Below are 17,331 nucleotides of genomic sequence, written 5' to 3'. Positions count from 1 at the left end.
ATTTATAAATAAATTGACTCATTTCTTTTTCGAAAATTTGATCCAATTCGACTTTAGCCCAGACAGGTGATTGTTGAACATCAAACAACCTATTAATAAATTTCAACTGTGCCACTTCATAATAATTTTGAAAATGTGGTCATTGAAGTCCTCCCCATTCATACCGCCACATTAATTTATGCATAGAAACCCTCGATAATTTACCCTTCCATAAAAAATAATCGAATTACTTTATTTACTTCTTTTAAAGATTTCTTCGGGATCACACATGGAATAGATTGAAAAAGATATTGTATACGAGGATAAATATTCATTTTTATACAATGTACTCTCCCAATTAAACTTAATGGCAAATCATTCCTTTTCTGTAAATCAATCTTAATCTTATTCAACAAAGGTATATAATTCAAAATATACAAGTCCTGATATTCTTTATTAATTCCTAAATATTTAATCTTACCAGACCATTTAAATTTAGTAATCTGTCTACAATCTAAATAATCCTCATTTGGTATCGGCAATATTTCACCCTTCTCCCAGTTAACCTTATAACCTGACAGTATAACACACCTGCAAGCTCACACCAAGACACAAGAGAAACTTGTCCGTGAACTACTCTTTGCAGACGATGCCGCTTTAGTTGCCCATTCAGAGCCAGCTCTTCAGCGCTTGACGTCCTGCTTTGCGGAAACTGCCAAAATGTTTGGCCTGGAAGTCAGCCTGAAGAAAACTGAGGTCCTCCATCAGCCAGCTCCCCAACATGACTACCAGCCCCCCCACATCTCCATCGGGCACACAAAACTCAAAACGGTCAACCAGTTTACCTATCTCGGCTGCACCATTTCATCAGATGCAAGGATCGACAATGAGATAGACAAAAGACTCGCCAAGGCAAATAGCGACTTTGGAAGACTACACAAAAGAGTCTGGAAAAACAACCAACTGAAAAACCTCACAAAGATAAGCGTATACAGAGCCGTTGTCATACCCACACTCCTGTTCGGCTCCGAATCATGGGTCCTCTACCGGCACCACCTACGGCTCCTAGAACGCTTCCACCAGCGTTGTCTCCGCTCCATCCTCAACATCCATTGGAGCGCTTACACCCCTAACGTCGAAGTACTCGAGATGGCAGAGGTCGACAGCATCGAGTCCACGCTGCTGAAGATCCAGCTGCGCTGGATGGGTCACGTCTCCAGAATGGAGGACCATCGCCTTCCCAAGATCATGTTATATGGCGAGCTCTCCACTGGCCACTGTGACAGAGGTGCACCAAAGAAAAGGTACAAGGACTGCCTAAAGAAATCTCTTGGTGCCTGCCACATTGACCACCGCCAGTGGGCTGATAACGCCTCAAACCGTGCATCTTGGCGCCTCACAGTTTGGCGGGCAGCAACCTCCTTTGAAGAAGACCGCAGAGCCCACCTCACTGACAAAAGGCAAAGGAGGAAAAACCCAACACCCAACCCCAACCAACCAATTTTCCCTTGCAACCGCTGCAATCGTGTCTGCCTGTCCCGCATCGGACTTGTCAGCCACAAACGAGCCTGCAGCTGACGTGGACTTTTTACCCCCTCCATAAATCTTCGTCCGCGAAGCCAAGCCAAAGAAGAAAGAATAACACACTGATGTAATAAATGTTGCAGCCCCCTCAAGGATTATTTAGGATGTGTTAAATATATTAAAACATCATCAGCAAATAAATTAATCTTAGATTCTTCTTCACCTTCTTTAATACCTTTAATAACCAAATTTTGTCTAATATCTTGAGCTGAATGTTCTATTATCAAAGAAAACAACGCTGGTGAAAGAGGACAACCTTGTCTAGTTGATTGAGATCACGTAAAAGCCGATGAAATCAGACCATTTGTCATTATTTGTGCTGTAGGATTAGTATATAAAGCTTTAACCCAAGTAGTAAAGATCGGTCCAAATTGGAATTTTTCTAAAACCTTAAATAAAAATTTCCACTCAATCCTATCAAAAGCCTTTTCTGCATCCAACACCACTATCATTGGTTGATTAGCTTGTTGTCGAGCAGCATTAATTATAGAAATCAATTTAGTAACATTATCAACTGAATATCCACCTTTTATAAATCCAGCTTGGTCAACATGTACTAAATTTGGAAAATAATTAGCCAATCTATTAGCTAATACTTTTGCAACAATTTTATACCTACATTTAATAATGATATTGGTCGATAAGAAGACACTTTTAATGGATCTCTATCTTTCTTTGGAATAACAGTAATCAACACCCTCGAAAATGATTCTGGAAATGAATCCATCTCAGTTGCCTGCTTCAAAAATTCCATATAAACCAGAAACAACAAATCATTAAATTCTTTATAAAATTCTACTGTAAACCCATCTTCGCCTGGGGACTTTCCTCCCAGCATTGATTGCAGTGCTTCCTTTAATTCCAATTCTGTAAAAGGACAATCTAAATCATTAATATCCTTCCCAGTCAATGATGGCAAATATAAATTAGCCAAGAACAAATCAATTTGTTCAGTATTTTGTCTACTTTCAGATGTATAAAATCTTTTAGATTATAAAATCTAAAAAAATCCTCATTAATTTCCTGAGGTTTATAAGTAATCTCCGAATCTTTCCTAATAGCATTAACTGTTCTTGATGCTTGTTCCATTTTTAATTGCCAAGCTAAAACCTTATGTACTCTTTCACCTAACTCATAATAACGCTGTTTCAATCTTTGAATCATTTTTTCATATTTAAATGATTGCAATATATATTGTAATTTTAATTTAGGTAAATGTATCTTACTATCCTCAGTAGAATTCTTCTTCTAACTTATCAATTTCTTTTTCCAAATTTTGACTTTCAATCAAATATTGTTTTTTAATTCTAGCTGTATAACTAATGATCTGACCTCTCAAATATGCTTTTAAAGCATCCCATAAAACAAATTTACTTTGAACTGAATCCTGATTCATTTGTAAATAAAAAATAATTTGTTCCCTAATATATTTAATAAACTCAGGTCTTTTCAATAACATCTCATTAAATCTCCAACGATAAGTATTTTCTACCTTCTCGGTACCCAAACAAGAAGCCAACAATGACAAATGGTCAGACAAAATTCTACTTTTGTACTCTGCTTGTATAAATCTACCTTGCAATGGAGCTGAAACTAAAAATAAATCAATTCTAGAAAATCAATTATGCCTTGCAGAATAAAAATAATCTTTTTTCATAGGATTCAATTTTCTCCATATTTCCACCAAATTTAAATCCTTCATTACCTCAATAATTCTCTTTGCCATTTTAGTTCTCTTCAGAGTCTTTGGAGATTTATCCAACAAAGGATCTCAAGAACAATTAAAGTTCCCTCCCACTACAATATTTCCATTCAATTGGTTCAAATTTAAAAAAAAGTATCTATAATAAATACTTCATCATCCTCATTTGGTGCATAAACATTAATCAAAGTCCAGGCTTCGGAAAAATTTTTACAGTTCACCACCAAAATCCTACCAGCATTAACAAAAAAAATCCAAAATAAATGGTACTTTCTTATTTACCAAAATGGCTACTTCTCTGGCCTTAGAATTAAAAGATGAAGCAATCACATGTCCTACCCAATCTTTTTTCAATTTCAAATGTTCCTTCTCAGTAAAGTGAGCTTCTTGCAAAAATGCTATAATCACCTTCAACGTTTTAATACAATCCAATACTTGTTTCCGTTTTATCGGATGATTTAACCCCTTAACATTAAATGTCGCAAAATTCAAATTATTCATTATCACCTATAGAGTGGCACTTAACAAAATTTACTCTTCCAATTAAACCGGCTTCTCCTCTAAAACTATCTCAAGAAGAATGGCCTCAAAATCCAGACGAGTTAAAAGAAATTTCAATGGAGGATCCTGAAATCCAAAACACTAATGTACGTACTAATCAAATATCTAATGAAAAGTATCTGATCACTCAATTAATTTGCTATCACTTTCCATAGTTTGAAAAATGCTGTAGCTTGGATTCTTACGTTAAAAACTATGCTTATAAATCATATCAAGAAAGAGAATCTGAAGACTCAAAAGAGCTGTAACCTAACAGTTGATGAGTGGACGAATGCTGAATTGGAGATGATTCATTTTTGTCAGAAAAAGGCATTTGATAATGAGATATCAAAACTTAAGAAGAATTTGAATGTTACAAAAACAAGTCATGTTTACAAGTTGAACCCTATTCTTGCAAATGATGTATTGAGAGTAGGAGGAAGATTAGAAAAAGCAATAATGCCAGAAGTGAACCATTAGACAGCAAGTCCTCCCCTCTTGCATAAACCACAAGAGCATTGACCAGGCTGTCTTACAAATGGGCTTTTCATAAGCTTTCCAGCTTGTCCTGTTCCAGTTCCAGCTACTTCTGCTGGCTGTAACACTGTACAAATGATCTCCCTCTCCCTCTCTCTCTCTCTCTCTCTGACAGAGAAAAACCTCTTTGACTCTCTTTGTTTGAAAAAACACATGACCCTCTTAGAACAGCAAGCTCTCTTCAAAACAGCAGCGGCCAATATTAGATAAAGAATTTAATATTTTTGAATTGATTGTTCAACATATACAGCAGAAAACAGGTCATGGTGGTTGTAATCATGTGTTTTCAGAACTATGCCAGAAATATTGGATAAATGGTGCATCGTCATTGATCAAAAGGATTATATCAGAATGTGTTATTTGTCGATGTGCAAATGCTAAACCTAGACAATAACAAATGGCGGATTTGCCACAGGACCTGATGAATCCCCATTTGCAGATTTATTTTGGAAAAAATGGATTAAAGAATATCTTTCATCATTACATAAAGAAAAAAATGGTCAAAAGCTAAACACAATTTTGTATATAGAGACATTGCAATTATCATGGACGATTCTCCACCAAGAAATTTTTGGTTGCTGGGGAAAATTGTGGATACAGTTTCAGACAAGAAAGGATTCGATTGCAAATGTGGATTAAAACCAAGGCTGGTTACTTAAATAGATCTATTACTAAAATCTGTCTTTTACAGGAAGCTGAAAGTTTTAATTTCTAATCTTATACTTATTATATTTACTTTGTGCATCTGTAATAGTAATTATTATATATTATCCATTAATGTCTATTATAATAATTAGGGGCTGGAATGTAAAGGTTACAACCTTGTGTTTTTTTACTCTTAGTTAATTTTGTGCCTGTCTCTTTAGGAGAACTATTGTTTGTAGTGTTACCACAGTGACTATGATGCAATATGTCATAATATCCACCAAGGCTAAGAACTTGCTCTTTATTCAACCAGATATGAAGGAAGCGTGAGCACAAGAAATTTTTCTTTGAATTTTTTCACATCTCTTTAAATACCTTTTTTGTATCTCTTTAAAGATTGTGTATCCCTTTAAAATCTTTTTTATATACGTTTTATATCTTCGTCATACAGTAAATGCTTTGTTATTTATCATGTGACAGAGTATATAGAGAATATAGATATGTTTTTGGGAGATAAATTGGAAAAGGTTTGTTAGAGTAGGTCACATACAAACACTTTAAAACAGATCTTATTTGCAATACTGGAGCTCTTCCCAATGCTAGACATATCAGGGTCTCACATCTTTTGCAAGAGCTTTGAAGATTGCTTAAGACACTTTACTAATGATTTGTTGTTTACAAAAGGCAATAGATAAAAGAGGATGTCAGAGCCGCTGCTGTCTGGAAAAGAGCTTGCTGTTCTAAGAGGGTCATGTGTTTTTCAAACAAAGAGAATCAAAGAGGTTTTTCTCTGTCAGAGAGAGAGAGAGAGACGGAGACAGTGTTACAACCAGCAGAAGTAGCTGAAACTGGAACAGGACAAGCTGGAAAGCTTATGAAAAGCCCATTTGTAAGACAGCCTGGTCAATGCTCGTGGTTTATGCAAGAGTGGAGGACTGGCTGTCTAATGTTTCACTTGAAATAAGAGAAAACAAAAAGGAACTCTGTGGTGACATGAAAGAAAGAGGTTATCATCTGGAGAACCCTGAAGGGGCAAGTTATGTCAGCAAGACACTGAAGTGGCTGATGAAGTACATCAGTTGTGGATGTCCTGGAACAACACATCTCTCTCTGAAAACTGGCAAGAACCTTCTTATATAACCATATAACCACTTACAGCACAGAACAGGCCAGTTCGGCCCTACTAGTCCATGCTATAGCAAATCCCCACCCTCCTAGTCCCACTGACCAGCACCCGGTCCATACCCCTCTAGTCCCCTCCTATCCATGTAACAATCGAGTCTTTCCTTAAATGTAACCAATGATCCCGCCTCGACCACATCTGCCGGAAGCTCATTCCACATCCCCACCACTCTCTGCGTAAAGAAATTTCCCCTCATGTTCCCCTTATAATTTTCCCCCTTCAATCTTAAACCATGTCCTCTAGTTTGAATCTCCCCTTTCTTAATTGAAATTCTTAAGTGGTAAACATCTACCTTTCAAGCGCCAAAGCCTGGTGAACTTTATAAATGTTAAATTCTGTGCACAGTATAAGAATTGCCTGCAACCAGTGAACTTGGAGGAATGAGAAATGAGATTGGACTGTGAACCAAAGAACTTTTCTGAACTCACACACACACACGTGCGCTTAGAATTAGAAGGGGGTTAAGTTAGGTTAAGTAAGTAACTAGTGATAAGGTAAAGTTTGATTCTATTTTCATGTTTAAAGATAATTAAAAGCAACTTTTGTTGAAGTAACCATTTATCTTGGTGAATATCTATTGCTGCTGGATTTATGGGTTCCGCTGGGCTCGTAACAATCATTATGAAAGTTTTAAGGCAAAGCTGTGCAAAATGTTTTTCTGTTTTATCAACAACTTAAACTATATAAAAGTAACAGCCACAGAGTTGGATTTATTGGATTAAAATGATCGAAATTAGGACCTTGGGGTCCAAATCCATGCATCTCTCAAGGTCACCACATAGGTTGATAAGACAGTTAAGAAGGCCGATGGGATGTTGGGCTTCATTAATAAGGGGATTGAGTTCAGGAGTAGAGAGGTCCTGTTGCAACTCTATAAATCTCTGGTCACCTCATTACAGGAAGGATGTGGAAGCTCTGGAGAGGGTGCACAGCTCACATCAACTTGATCTTCCATCCAAGACTTAATCCACTTCAATTTTCCTCTCTCTCTGCTTGGCCCGAGAACACCTTGACCCAAGGACATCTACGTCAGCCCACTGCTCATAGACAACATCTCCATCTTCTATACGACAGTCCACAGCAAACTCAGCCCCAAACTTCAGTGACCCCACTCTGTAACTGATCATTGTGAAGATGGGGAGCATCTCTACAATCACACGCATCACCATGCTCCTTAAGGATGTGAACACTCCCTCTGCACCCATGTCTGTACAGCTAAATACTGTTCCAACTCCAACATCTAATTCGCCAACAACACCACTAGTGGCATGGATAACACACTCTCTCTCAAAAGAGTCCACAGCCCTGTCCACATTAATGGTGATGAAATGGAAAGAGTAGATAGTTTCAAGTTATTTGGAATAAACATCTCCAATGACCGGAGACAAGATCATTGAAGCTTTGGTCAAGAAAGCAGCAACTCCTCTACTTTCTCAGTTCAGCATGTTCCCCTGTCCTTCAACTATGAATTACATTAAATTTGTCCTTTAAGGGGTTTGTATGTTTTCCTTGTGACCTGCATGGGTTTTCTTGGGTGCTCCGGTTTTCTCCCACCCTCCAAAATGGATGGGGTTAGTAAATTACTTGGTTGTAATTGACGACACAGGTTTCAATGGCCAGAATCCACTTCAACTCTGTTGAAAATAAATTAAAATAAACAACTTTGACAGGTGCACCAAGCAAAGCAGACCTGCCAGATGCATCCCAGAGTGGGATAGGAGCAGCTCTGGTCAAGATGGGAAGAAGTTGCAGCAGGTAGTGACTGCAGCTCAGAACATCACCCAAACTTTCCTCCCCTCTACAGACTCTCCATCAACATCTCCCGCTGCCCGGGAAAGGCAGCCGACGCACTGAGGGACCTATCATACCCCGGACACACTCTCTTCCCCCTCCTCCCATCACGGAGAAGGTTCAAGAGTGTGGGAGCATGCACCAACAGGCTTAAATACACTTTCTTCCCCGCAGCCATCAAGGTCCTGAATGAGGGAGCGGTCATCATCAGAGTGGGCTGAGTCAGAGAGGTAAGGCTTTGGCTCAACAGGCTTCAGCGAGAACAGGTAAGAGGCGAGGGATAGTAGGAGTTGAAGTAAGAAAGGGTCAACATATTCAAGGAACAAAAAACTAAAGGCAGCTTTTAGATATCATGTATTTTGTTCCTCTCGTCATAAACAGTGGTAATGGCAGCCAAGGCAGGGGAATGCTCCTCCTCCCAAGATAAAGAAACAGAAGTAGGCCCATCGGCCCATCGAGTCTGCTCTGCAATTCCATCCTGAGCTAAACTGTTCCTGTTCCAATTTCTGACCTTTTCCCCACATATCTGGATACCCTGACTAATTAGATACCCATCAATCTCCCCCTTAAACTCCCCCAATAATCCTGCCTCCAGATATATGGGGCAACGAATTTCACAAATCCATGAGCCTCTGGCTAAATAAATTTCTTCTCATCTCTGTTTTAAATGGGTCCCTTCTAATTCTAAGACTGTGCATTCGCTTTCTTTACCGCCGATCCAACCTGGTGGTTAACCTTTAGGTTTTCCTGCACGAGGACCCCCAGGTCCCTTTGCACTTCTGAATTTTCTCCCCATCCAAATAATAATCTTCCTGTTTTTTTCCTCATCCAAAATGTCCAACCGTACGTTTCTCCACATTGCATCTCATCTGCCATTTCTTTGCCCACTCTCCTAAGCTGTCCAAGTCTCCCTCAACCTTTAAGTTTCTTCAACACTTCCTACTCCACCACCTATCTTGGTGTCATCTGCAAACTTCGCCACAAAACCATTCAATCCATTATCTAAATCATTAATATACATTGACAAAAGAAGCAGCCCCAACCCCAAGCCCGACCCCGACCCCTGTGAACACCACTAGTATCTGGAAACCAACCAGAACAGGGTCCCTTTATTCCCACCCTTTACTTCCTGCCTATCAGCCAATGCTCCACCCAGTCTAATATCTTTCCTGTAATTCCATGAGCTCTCATCTTGTTAAACAGCCTCTATGTGGCACCTTATCCAAGGCCTTTTGAAAATCCAAATGCACAACATCCACAGCCTCTCCCTTGTCCATCCTATCTGAGATCTCCTTACAAAATTCCAATAGGTTGGTCAGGCAGGATCTTCCCTTCATGAACCCATGCTGGCCTGGACCTATCACTTCATGCACCTCGAGGTATTTCATAATCTCGTCCTTGAGGATCAACTCCAACAACTTTCCAACTATTGACATTAGACTAATAGGCCTGTAATTTCCTTTTTTCTGCCTCCCTCCTTTCTTAAACAGCGGAACTACATTTGCGACCTTCCAGTCTTCCAGAACCATGCCAGAGTTTATTGATTTCTGGAAAATCATTTCCAAAGCCTCCACAATCTCCAAAGCCACTTCCTGCAGAACCCATGGGTGCACCTCATCGGGTCCAGGAGACTTATCTATCTTTAATCCATTCAGCTTACTAACCACTATCTCTCTAGTAATCCTGACTGTACTTAATTCTATTCCCTGAGTCCTCTGACTATCGGGTACATGGCTTTTGTCTTCCTCTTTGAAGACTGACACAAAATACTCATTTAGTTCCTCTGCCATCTCTTTGTCACCCATTATAATTTCTCCAGCATCATTTTCAATCGGCCCTAGATCTACCCATGTCTCTTTTACTCTTCACATATTTTTTAAAAACTCAATATCCTTTTGTATGTTTTATTTGCCAACTTCCTTTCATAATTCATCTTTTTTTTCCTAATGACTTTATTTGTCTCTTTCTGTAAGTTTTAAAAAATTTCCCAGTCCTCTGTTTTCCCACTAATTTTTGCTTCCTTGTGCTTTTATTTTAGCCTTGACCTCTCTTGTAGCCACATTTGTGCCATTTTTCCATTCATAACTTTCTTTTTCCTTGGAATATATCTATCCTGCAATTTCCTTATTTCTTTAGAAATATCATCCAATTCTGTTCTGCCGTCCCATCAGTTAACTTGGGCCAGCTCCTTTCTCATCCCACTGTCATTCTCTTTGTTCCACTGAAATACTAACACACCTCATACCAGCTTCTCCTTTACAAATTTGAAACTGAACCAATCGTGTTATGATCACTACTCCCTAAGGGCTCCATTACCTTTAATTCCCCAATCACCTCAGGTTCATTACACATCACCCAATCCAAAACCGCTGATTCCCTAGTGGGCTTATCGACAAGCTGCCCCAAAAACCATACCATAGCCATTCTACAAACTCTCTCTCCTGAGATCCCATCCCTTCCTGACTTTCCCAACCCTCTTTTATGTTAAAATCTCCCATAATTATATTGACATATTCTTTCTGACACACACTTTCTATTTCCAGATGGAACTTGTCATCTACCTCCCGGCAGCTGTTCGGGGGCATGTAAATAGCTGCCAATAGGGTCCTTTTACCCTGACCATTTCTTATCTGACCCTATGACCCTTCTTTCTAATGTTTTAATATCATTGCTTCCCATCAGCGCCACCCCTCCCCCTCTACCTACCTGCCTATCTTTCCTGTACACTGTGTACCCTTGGACATTGCAGAATGTGGATCGTCAGGGAAGCCAGCAGGATCCTTGATGACTTCATCTGAGAGAATTGCATCCAGCTGCAGCTCCTGAGAAGCCGAGTTGGAGTTGATGAATTTGAGAGGCAGAGGGGGTGACAGATATCACACCTAGGAACAGGAGGAGGGTAGATGGGTGACGGTCAGGAGGGGGGAAGGAACAGACAGCCAAGGCACCCCTGTGGCGGGTCCCTCAAATAACAAGTATACCATTTTGGATACTGTTGTGGGGGGTGACCTACCAGGGACAAGCCGAGGAGATCAGGTCTCTGGCACAGAGTCTGGTCTTGTGGCTAGAAGGGAAGGGAGGAGAAGAGGTGAGCTGTAGTGATGGGAGATTCCATAGTTAGAGCGACAGATAAGAGGTTCTGTGGAAGGGATTGAGTATCCTGGGTGGTCTGTTGCCTCCCTGGTGCCAGGGTCCAAGATATCTCAGATCGAGTTCACTGCATTCTCAGGAGGGAGAGTGAGCAACCAGAAGTCGTGGGAGAAAGGGTGAGGAGGTCCTGCAAGGAGAGTTCAGGGAGTTAGGCACGAGGCTGAAGGACCTCCAGGGTTGTGTATTTAAGATAGAGATTGACAGGTTAATGATTAGCTAGGGCATCAAAGGTTATGGGGAGAAGGTTGGGCAATGAGGCTGAGTGGGGAAATGGATCAGCTCATGATTAAATGGTGGGACAGATTTGATGGGCTGAATGGTCTATTTCTGCTCTGCCTTATGGTCTCTCCCTGCCCCCACATCTCTCCCTGCCTCCAAACACTGCCCTGCAGCTCTGCCTGCCTCCATACCTTCCCCTTCCCCCACCTCTCCCTGCCTCCACACCGCTGCCAGCGCCCATACCCTTGTGTGCCCTCTCCCTCCCCCTACATCCTTCCCTGCCCCACCTCTGCCTGACACCACACCTCTCCCAGCCCCCACACCTGGCCTGACCTCAGTGGGATCTCACCTTTTAATGGCAACGATTTTATTCCGGCACCTGCCTTTGTAAACCTTGCCAAAGGATCCTGAGGATAAGAGACACAGCAGGTCAGTGTCAGCTTGAACAGATCCCCTCACAACTGCCCACACCATCAGCCGATGTCCTCACCTGATCCAATAATTTCATGGAACTCGATGTCTGACAGATGGAGGTGAAAGTGGGAAGGGAGGCAGGCTCGCAGGAGGAGGATGTCCACTTTCTCTGTCAAAGAGGAATGAACAATAAGGTGGCGACATCAATCACGGCCAGCAGTTAGCACACCACTAAGCAGGGAAGGGTCGTATTGAGAGTGACACCGGTTTGATCCCCATCTCCAGCACAGTCTGTGTGGAGTCTATCCCTGAGGGCTCTGGTTTATATCTACATCCCAAAGATATATACAGTTGCTGGTTTATTGGGCTCCCAGTGTGTGGGGGAGGGGTAAAAGCTGAGGGGAGGTGATGGAAATGAAGAGAGGATGGAACTGGATCAGGGTAATGGGTGGGTGATGGTCAGCGTGGATTTGGTGGATCAAAGGCCCTGTTTCCACGCTGGACGACTCCCTGAATACAAAGACATGTACCTCCAACAGAGGTAGGAAGTCAGTGGTGGGAGGGGGTGATTGGAATGACTGGGATGGACAGACTGCAAGGCTCCAGAACTGTGAGAACTAACATCCCACTCACCTTTCGTCATGCTTTTGATCTTCCCCAAAGGTGATGGGACGGACACATAGGAGCCGTCTGCAAAAGAAAGGAGCATGTATCAAAACTGGATGTGATACCACTGAACCAGGCCACTTGGCCCAACGTGCCCAGGGCAGCAGCTCTTTTCCCAGATCAATCCTGTAGGTGGTCATTCCAAACCTCCTTCCAGGATTCCAGTTAAACAATAACCGTGGGAGGGAACACGAATGCCAACACTATGCACCGGAGTTGGAAAGTCTGGATCATTGGGGATTTAAGGAGGAGGGATGTGGAGACTGGATCAATGGAGGATTTAAAGGGGAGGGGAGACTGGATCACTGGGGATTTAAAGTGGAGGGGAAGAAGACTGGATCAATGGGAGATTAAAAGAAGAGGGGTGTGGAGACTGGATCAATGAGGGACTTAAAAGAGGAGGGTTGTGGAGACTGGATTACTGGGGGTTTAAAGAGAAGGGGTGTGGAACTGGAACTCAGGGGATTTAAAGAGGAGGGGTATGGAGTCTGGATAACTGGGGGCTTAAAGAGGAGGGGTGTGGAGACTGGATCAGTGGGGGGTTTAATAGAAACATAGAAGATAGGAGCAGGAGTAGGTCATTCGACCCTTCGAGCCTGCTCCGCCATTCAACGAGATCATGGCTGAACTTAAAGTTCAGTACCCCGTCCCCGCCTTCTCTACTTAACCTTTAATACCCTTATACTGAAGAAATAGATCTAATTCCCTCTTAAATATATTTAATGAACCTGCCTCCACTGCCCTCTGTGGCAATGAATTCCACAGATTCACCACCCTCTGGGTATAGAAATTCCTCCTCATCTCGGTCCTAAATGGTTTGCCTATTATCCTCAAACCATGGCCCCGGATTTTGGATTTTCCCATCATTGGAAACATCCCATCTGCATCCACTCTGTCCAGTCCTGCCAGAATTTTATATGTCTCTATGAGATCCCCTCTCAATCTTCTAAACTCCAGGGAGTACAATCCCAATTTGCGCAATCTTTCCTCATGAGTGTTATGGAGACTGGATCCCTGGGGATTAAAGAGGAGGGGTGTCAAGATTGGATCCTTTGGGATTTAAAGAGGTGGGAGGTGGAAACTGGATCACTGCAGGTTTAAAGAGGCGTGGTGTGGAGACAGGATCCCTGGGTATTTAACAGGGGGGGTTTGTTGACTGGATCACTGTGGGTTTGAGGAGAAGGGGCGTGGAGACTGGATGAATGTGGGGTTTAATGAGGAGTGGTGTGGAGTCTGGATCTCTGGGAATTTAAAGAGCAGGGATGTGGGGACTGGATCATTGGGTTTTAAAGAAGAAGGTATGGGGACTGGAGTACTGTGGGTTTAAAGAGGAGGGGTGTGGAGACTGGATCACTGGGGGTTTAAAGAGCAGGGATGTGGAGACTGGTTCACTGAGGTTTAAAGAGGTGGGAGGTGGAAACTGGATCACTGGGAATTTAAAGAGGATGTGTGTGGGGACTAGATCACTGGGGTTCAAAGAGGAGGGGTGTGGAGATTGGATGACTGTGGGTTTAAAGAGTAGGTGTGTGGGGACTGGATCACTGAAGGTTTAAAGAGGAAGGGTGTGGGACTGGATCACTGGGGATTTAAAGAGGAGGGGTGTGGAAACTGGATCATTGGTGATTTAAAGAGGAGGGTGTAGACACTGGATCACTGGGGATTTAAATATGAGGTGTGTGGAGACTGGATCACTGGGAATGGATCACTGGGGTGTTTAATGAGGAGTGTTATGGAGACTGGTCCCTGGGATTTAAAGAGGAGGGGTGTAGAGACTGGATCACGAGGGATTGAGAGAATGGGTGTGGTGACTGGATCACTGGGGGTTTAAAGAGGAGGGATGTGGTGACTGTATCACTGGAAATTTAAAGAGGAGGGGTTGAAGAGATTGGATCCCTATGGGTTAAAGATGAGGGGATTGTTGACTGGATCACTGTGGATTAAGGAGGAGTGGTATGGAGACTGGATGACCGGGGGTTATAATGAGGAGTGGTGTGGAGACAAGATCATTGGGGGGTTAAAAGAGGATGGGTGTGGAAATTTAAAGAGGAGGGTTATGGAGTCTGGATCACTGGGGATTTAAAGATGAGGGGTGTGGAGACTGGATCACTGGGGATTTAAAGAGGAGGTGTATGGAGACTGGATCACTTGGGATTTAAAAAAGAGGGGGTAGTGATTGAATCACTAGGCATTCAAAGAGGAGGGGTGTGGAGACTGGATCACTGTGGGTTAAAAGAGGAGGGGTGTGGAGACTGGATCCCTGGGTATTTAACAGGAGCGGTTTGTTGACTGGATCACTGCCGGTTTGAGGAGGAGGGGTGTGGAGACTGGAAGAATGAGGGGTTTAATGAGGAGTGGTGTGGAGTCTGGATCTCTGGGAATTTAAAGAGCAGGGATGTGGAGACTGGATCATTGGGTTTTAAAGAAGAGGGTATGGGGACTGGAGTACTGTGGGTTTAAACAGGAGGGGTGTGGAGATTGGATCACTAGGGGTTTGATGAAGAGGGGTGTGGACACTATCACTGGGGATTTAAAGAGGAGGGGGTGGAGAATGGATCATGTGGATTTAAAGAAGAAGGGAGTGATGTGATTGGATCACTGGGGTTTTTTAGAGAAGGGGTGTGGAGTCTGGATCACTCGGGTTTTAAAGAGGATGGGTGTGGGGACTGGATCCCAGGATTTAAAGGGGAGGGTGGAGACTGGATCACTGGAGATTTAAAGAGGAGGGGTGTGGAAACTGGATCACTGGGGGGGTTTAAAGAGGTGGGGTGTGGAGACTGGATGATGTGGCAAATTATGGAGGGGTGTGAAGACTGGATCACTGGGGATTTAAAGAGGAGGGTGTGGAGACTGAATCATTGGGGATTTAAAGAGGAGGATGTGGAGATTGTATCACTGGGGATTTAAATATGTGTGTGGAGACTGGATCACTGAGTGTTTAAATATGAGGGGTTTGGAGACTTGATCGCTGGGGTTTTAATGAGAAAGGTTGTGTAAACTTGATCACTGTGGGTTTAAAGAGGAGGGATGTGGTGACTGTATCACTGGGGATTTAAAGAGGAGGGGTGGAGACTGGATCACTGGGATGTAAAGAGGAGGGGGTGAAGAGATTGGATCACTGTGGGTTTAAAGAGAAGGGGTTGGGTGACTGGATCACTGGGGATTTAAAGAGGAGGGATTTGGAGACTGGATTACTGGGTGCTTAAAGGGGAGGGGTGTGGAGACTGGATCCCTGGGGGTTTAAAGATGAGGGGTTGGGTGACTGGATCACTGGGGGTTTAAAGCGGAGATATGTAGGGCTGGATCACGGGAGTTTTGTGAGGCAGCCGATAAATGTTTAAGAGATCGGGGGATTGAGGGAGATGGGGAACTGGCATCATATAGCAGACAAGGTCTGGGACAGATCTGCCATGATCACAGTTTTCCTATTGTTGACTCCAAATCCAACCATAAGGCTGATGGTCAATGCTGCCTTCCCCCAAGATGGCCCAATATGTTTAGTCAGAGCAACAATAAAACCAGTCAGATCCATTGGTGTTGACAGAGACAGCACATTCAGGTTGTATCTCACAAGCTCCCCCTCACCCCAGGCAACTTGGTAAACTGCTCCTCATCAATACGTTTGGGATTGGCATCTCCATTGGGTGACTGCCATAGATAAGACAAAAACTGAGTCGGGAGAGAAATTTGTGACAGGATTAGTTAAGAGTTGAGGGGAGGTAATTGGGAACAGCTGTTATCAGGTAGAGTAGCATTGGAAAATATACTTTGGGAGAGGATATGTAGGCATTTTGGAAGTCATCGTTAGATTAGGACAGTCAACGTTGCTTTGTGAGAGACAGATCATGTCTTACTAATTTGATTGAGTTTTTTGAGGAAATGACAAGAATGGTTGATTAGTGTAGGGCAATGGATGCTGTCTATGTGGACTTTATTAAGGGGTTTTACAAGGTCCCCCGTGGTAGGCTGATTAGTGTTGGGACTGCTTCTGTTTAAATGATGGATGAAAACATAGGTGGGTGGGCTTTTAAGTTTGCAGGTGATACAAAGATTAGTGGAGTTGTGGACAGTGTAGGGCAGGGGTGTCAAACTCAAATTCACGGAGGGCCAAAATTAAAAACTTGGACTAAGTCGAGGGCCGAACTTAATATTTATTGAAAATTTTCAACAACATCTGCATGTTTTCTCTTCTTTCAACATATGTAATGTTAAACTTTTTCTTATTAAAATAAATGTTTAATAATAGTTTTGGATAAACTCTTTCATTGTCATTGTCATTGGCCCATTTCCTTAGGAGTTCTGAAACCGTGCACATGACGAGTCAATGAGGGATGATTAAAGCAGTGGTCTTCAAACTTTTTCTTTCCACCCACAGACCACGTTAAGCAATCCCTTACTAATCACAGAGCACCAATGGTACAGGGACGCGAGTGGAAAGAAAAAGGTTGAGAACTGTTGTATTGTGGTAACTCCACATCTGATTAGGTTAATTGTTAGGCAAGTGGTCAGAGAAGGACCCCCCCCCCACCCCAAGAAAGGCTTAAATCACAGGAACAAAATAAGCTTCCGTCTCACTGCTCCCAATCTTACACAGTCCTGATGTGGAATGTGGGGTTGCAGCTCCACCCGAGTTCAGGTGCTGTCTGTGTGGAGTTTGTACGCTCTCCCCTTGTCTTGGACCAACAGGTCGGTCGCCTGACGAAGGCATCCAAACCCCCCGTTGAAACGCCGGCGTCCGGGGCGGTGGAGGAATTGGCTGAGAAGAGCGCGTTGCTCCCACCCCCCTCCCATGGTTGGAGAGGGATTAAACTGCGATCTCACGGCGCCGGGCTCGTCTCCAACAAAAGGAGTGGGAGGCAGGCTCTGCCGCGCACAGAGCGAGGGGGAAGGCATCGCCAATGAGACATTCAGTCCGGCGTCGCCG

At 42.9% G+C, this 17,331-nt stretch overlaps 1 protein-coding gene across 1 annotated transcript in view; it reads right to left on the bottom strand.

The window, feature by feature from the left end:
- The window catches only part of tnni3k (TNNI3 interacting kinase), a 118,658-nt gene that overhangs the window by 65,528 nt on the left and 35,799 nt on the right, over positions 1-17,331 (bottom strand). Inside the window, exons 13-15 of the mRNA XM_069939432.1 lie at positions 12,378-12,434; positions 11,821-11,913; positions 11,680-11,737 (exon numbers count right to left, since the gene is read on the bottom strand). Of these exons, the coding sequence (XP_069795533.1) occupies positions 11,680-11,737; positions 11,821-11,913; positions 12,378-12,434 (208 nt within the window). The remainder of the gene's footprint in view (positions 1-11,679; positions 11,738-11,820; positions 11,914-12,377; positions 12,435-17,331) is intronic.

The sequence above is a fragment of the Narcine bancroftii genome, chromosome 5, assembly GCF_036971445.1.
Source record: "Narcine bancroftii isolate sNarBan1 chromosome 5, sNarBan1.hap1, whole genome shotgun sequence".
NCBI lineage: Eukaryota > Metazoa > Chordata > Chondrichthyes > Torpediniformes > Narcinidae > Narcine > Narcine bancroftii.
Note: the sequence above shows the minus strand (reverse complement) of the source record. Positions and strands in the feature narration are given on the sequence as shown.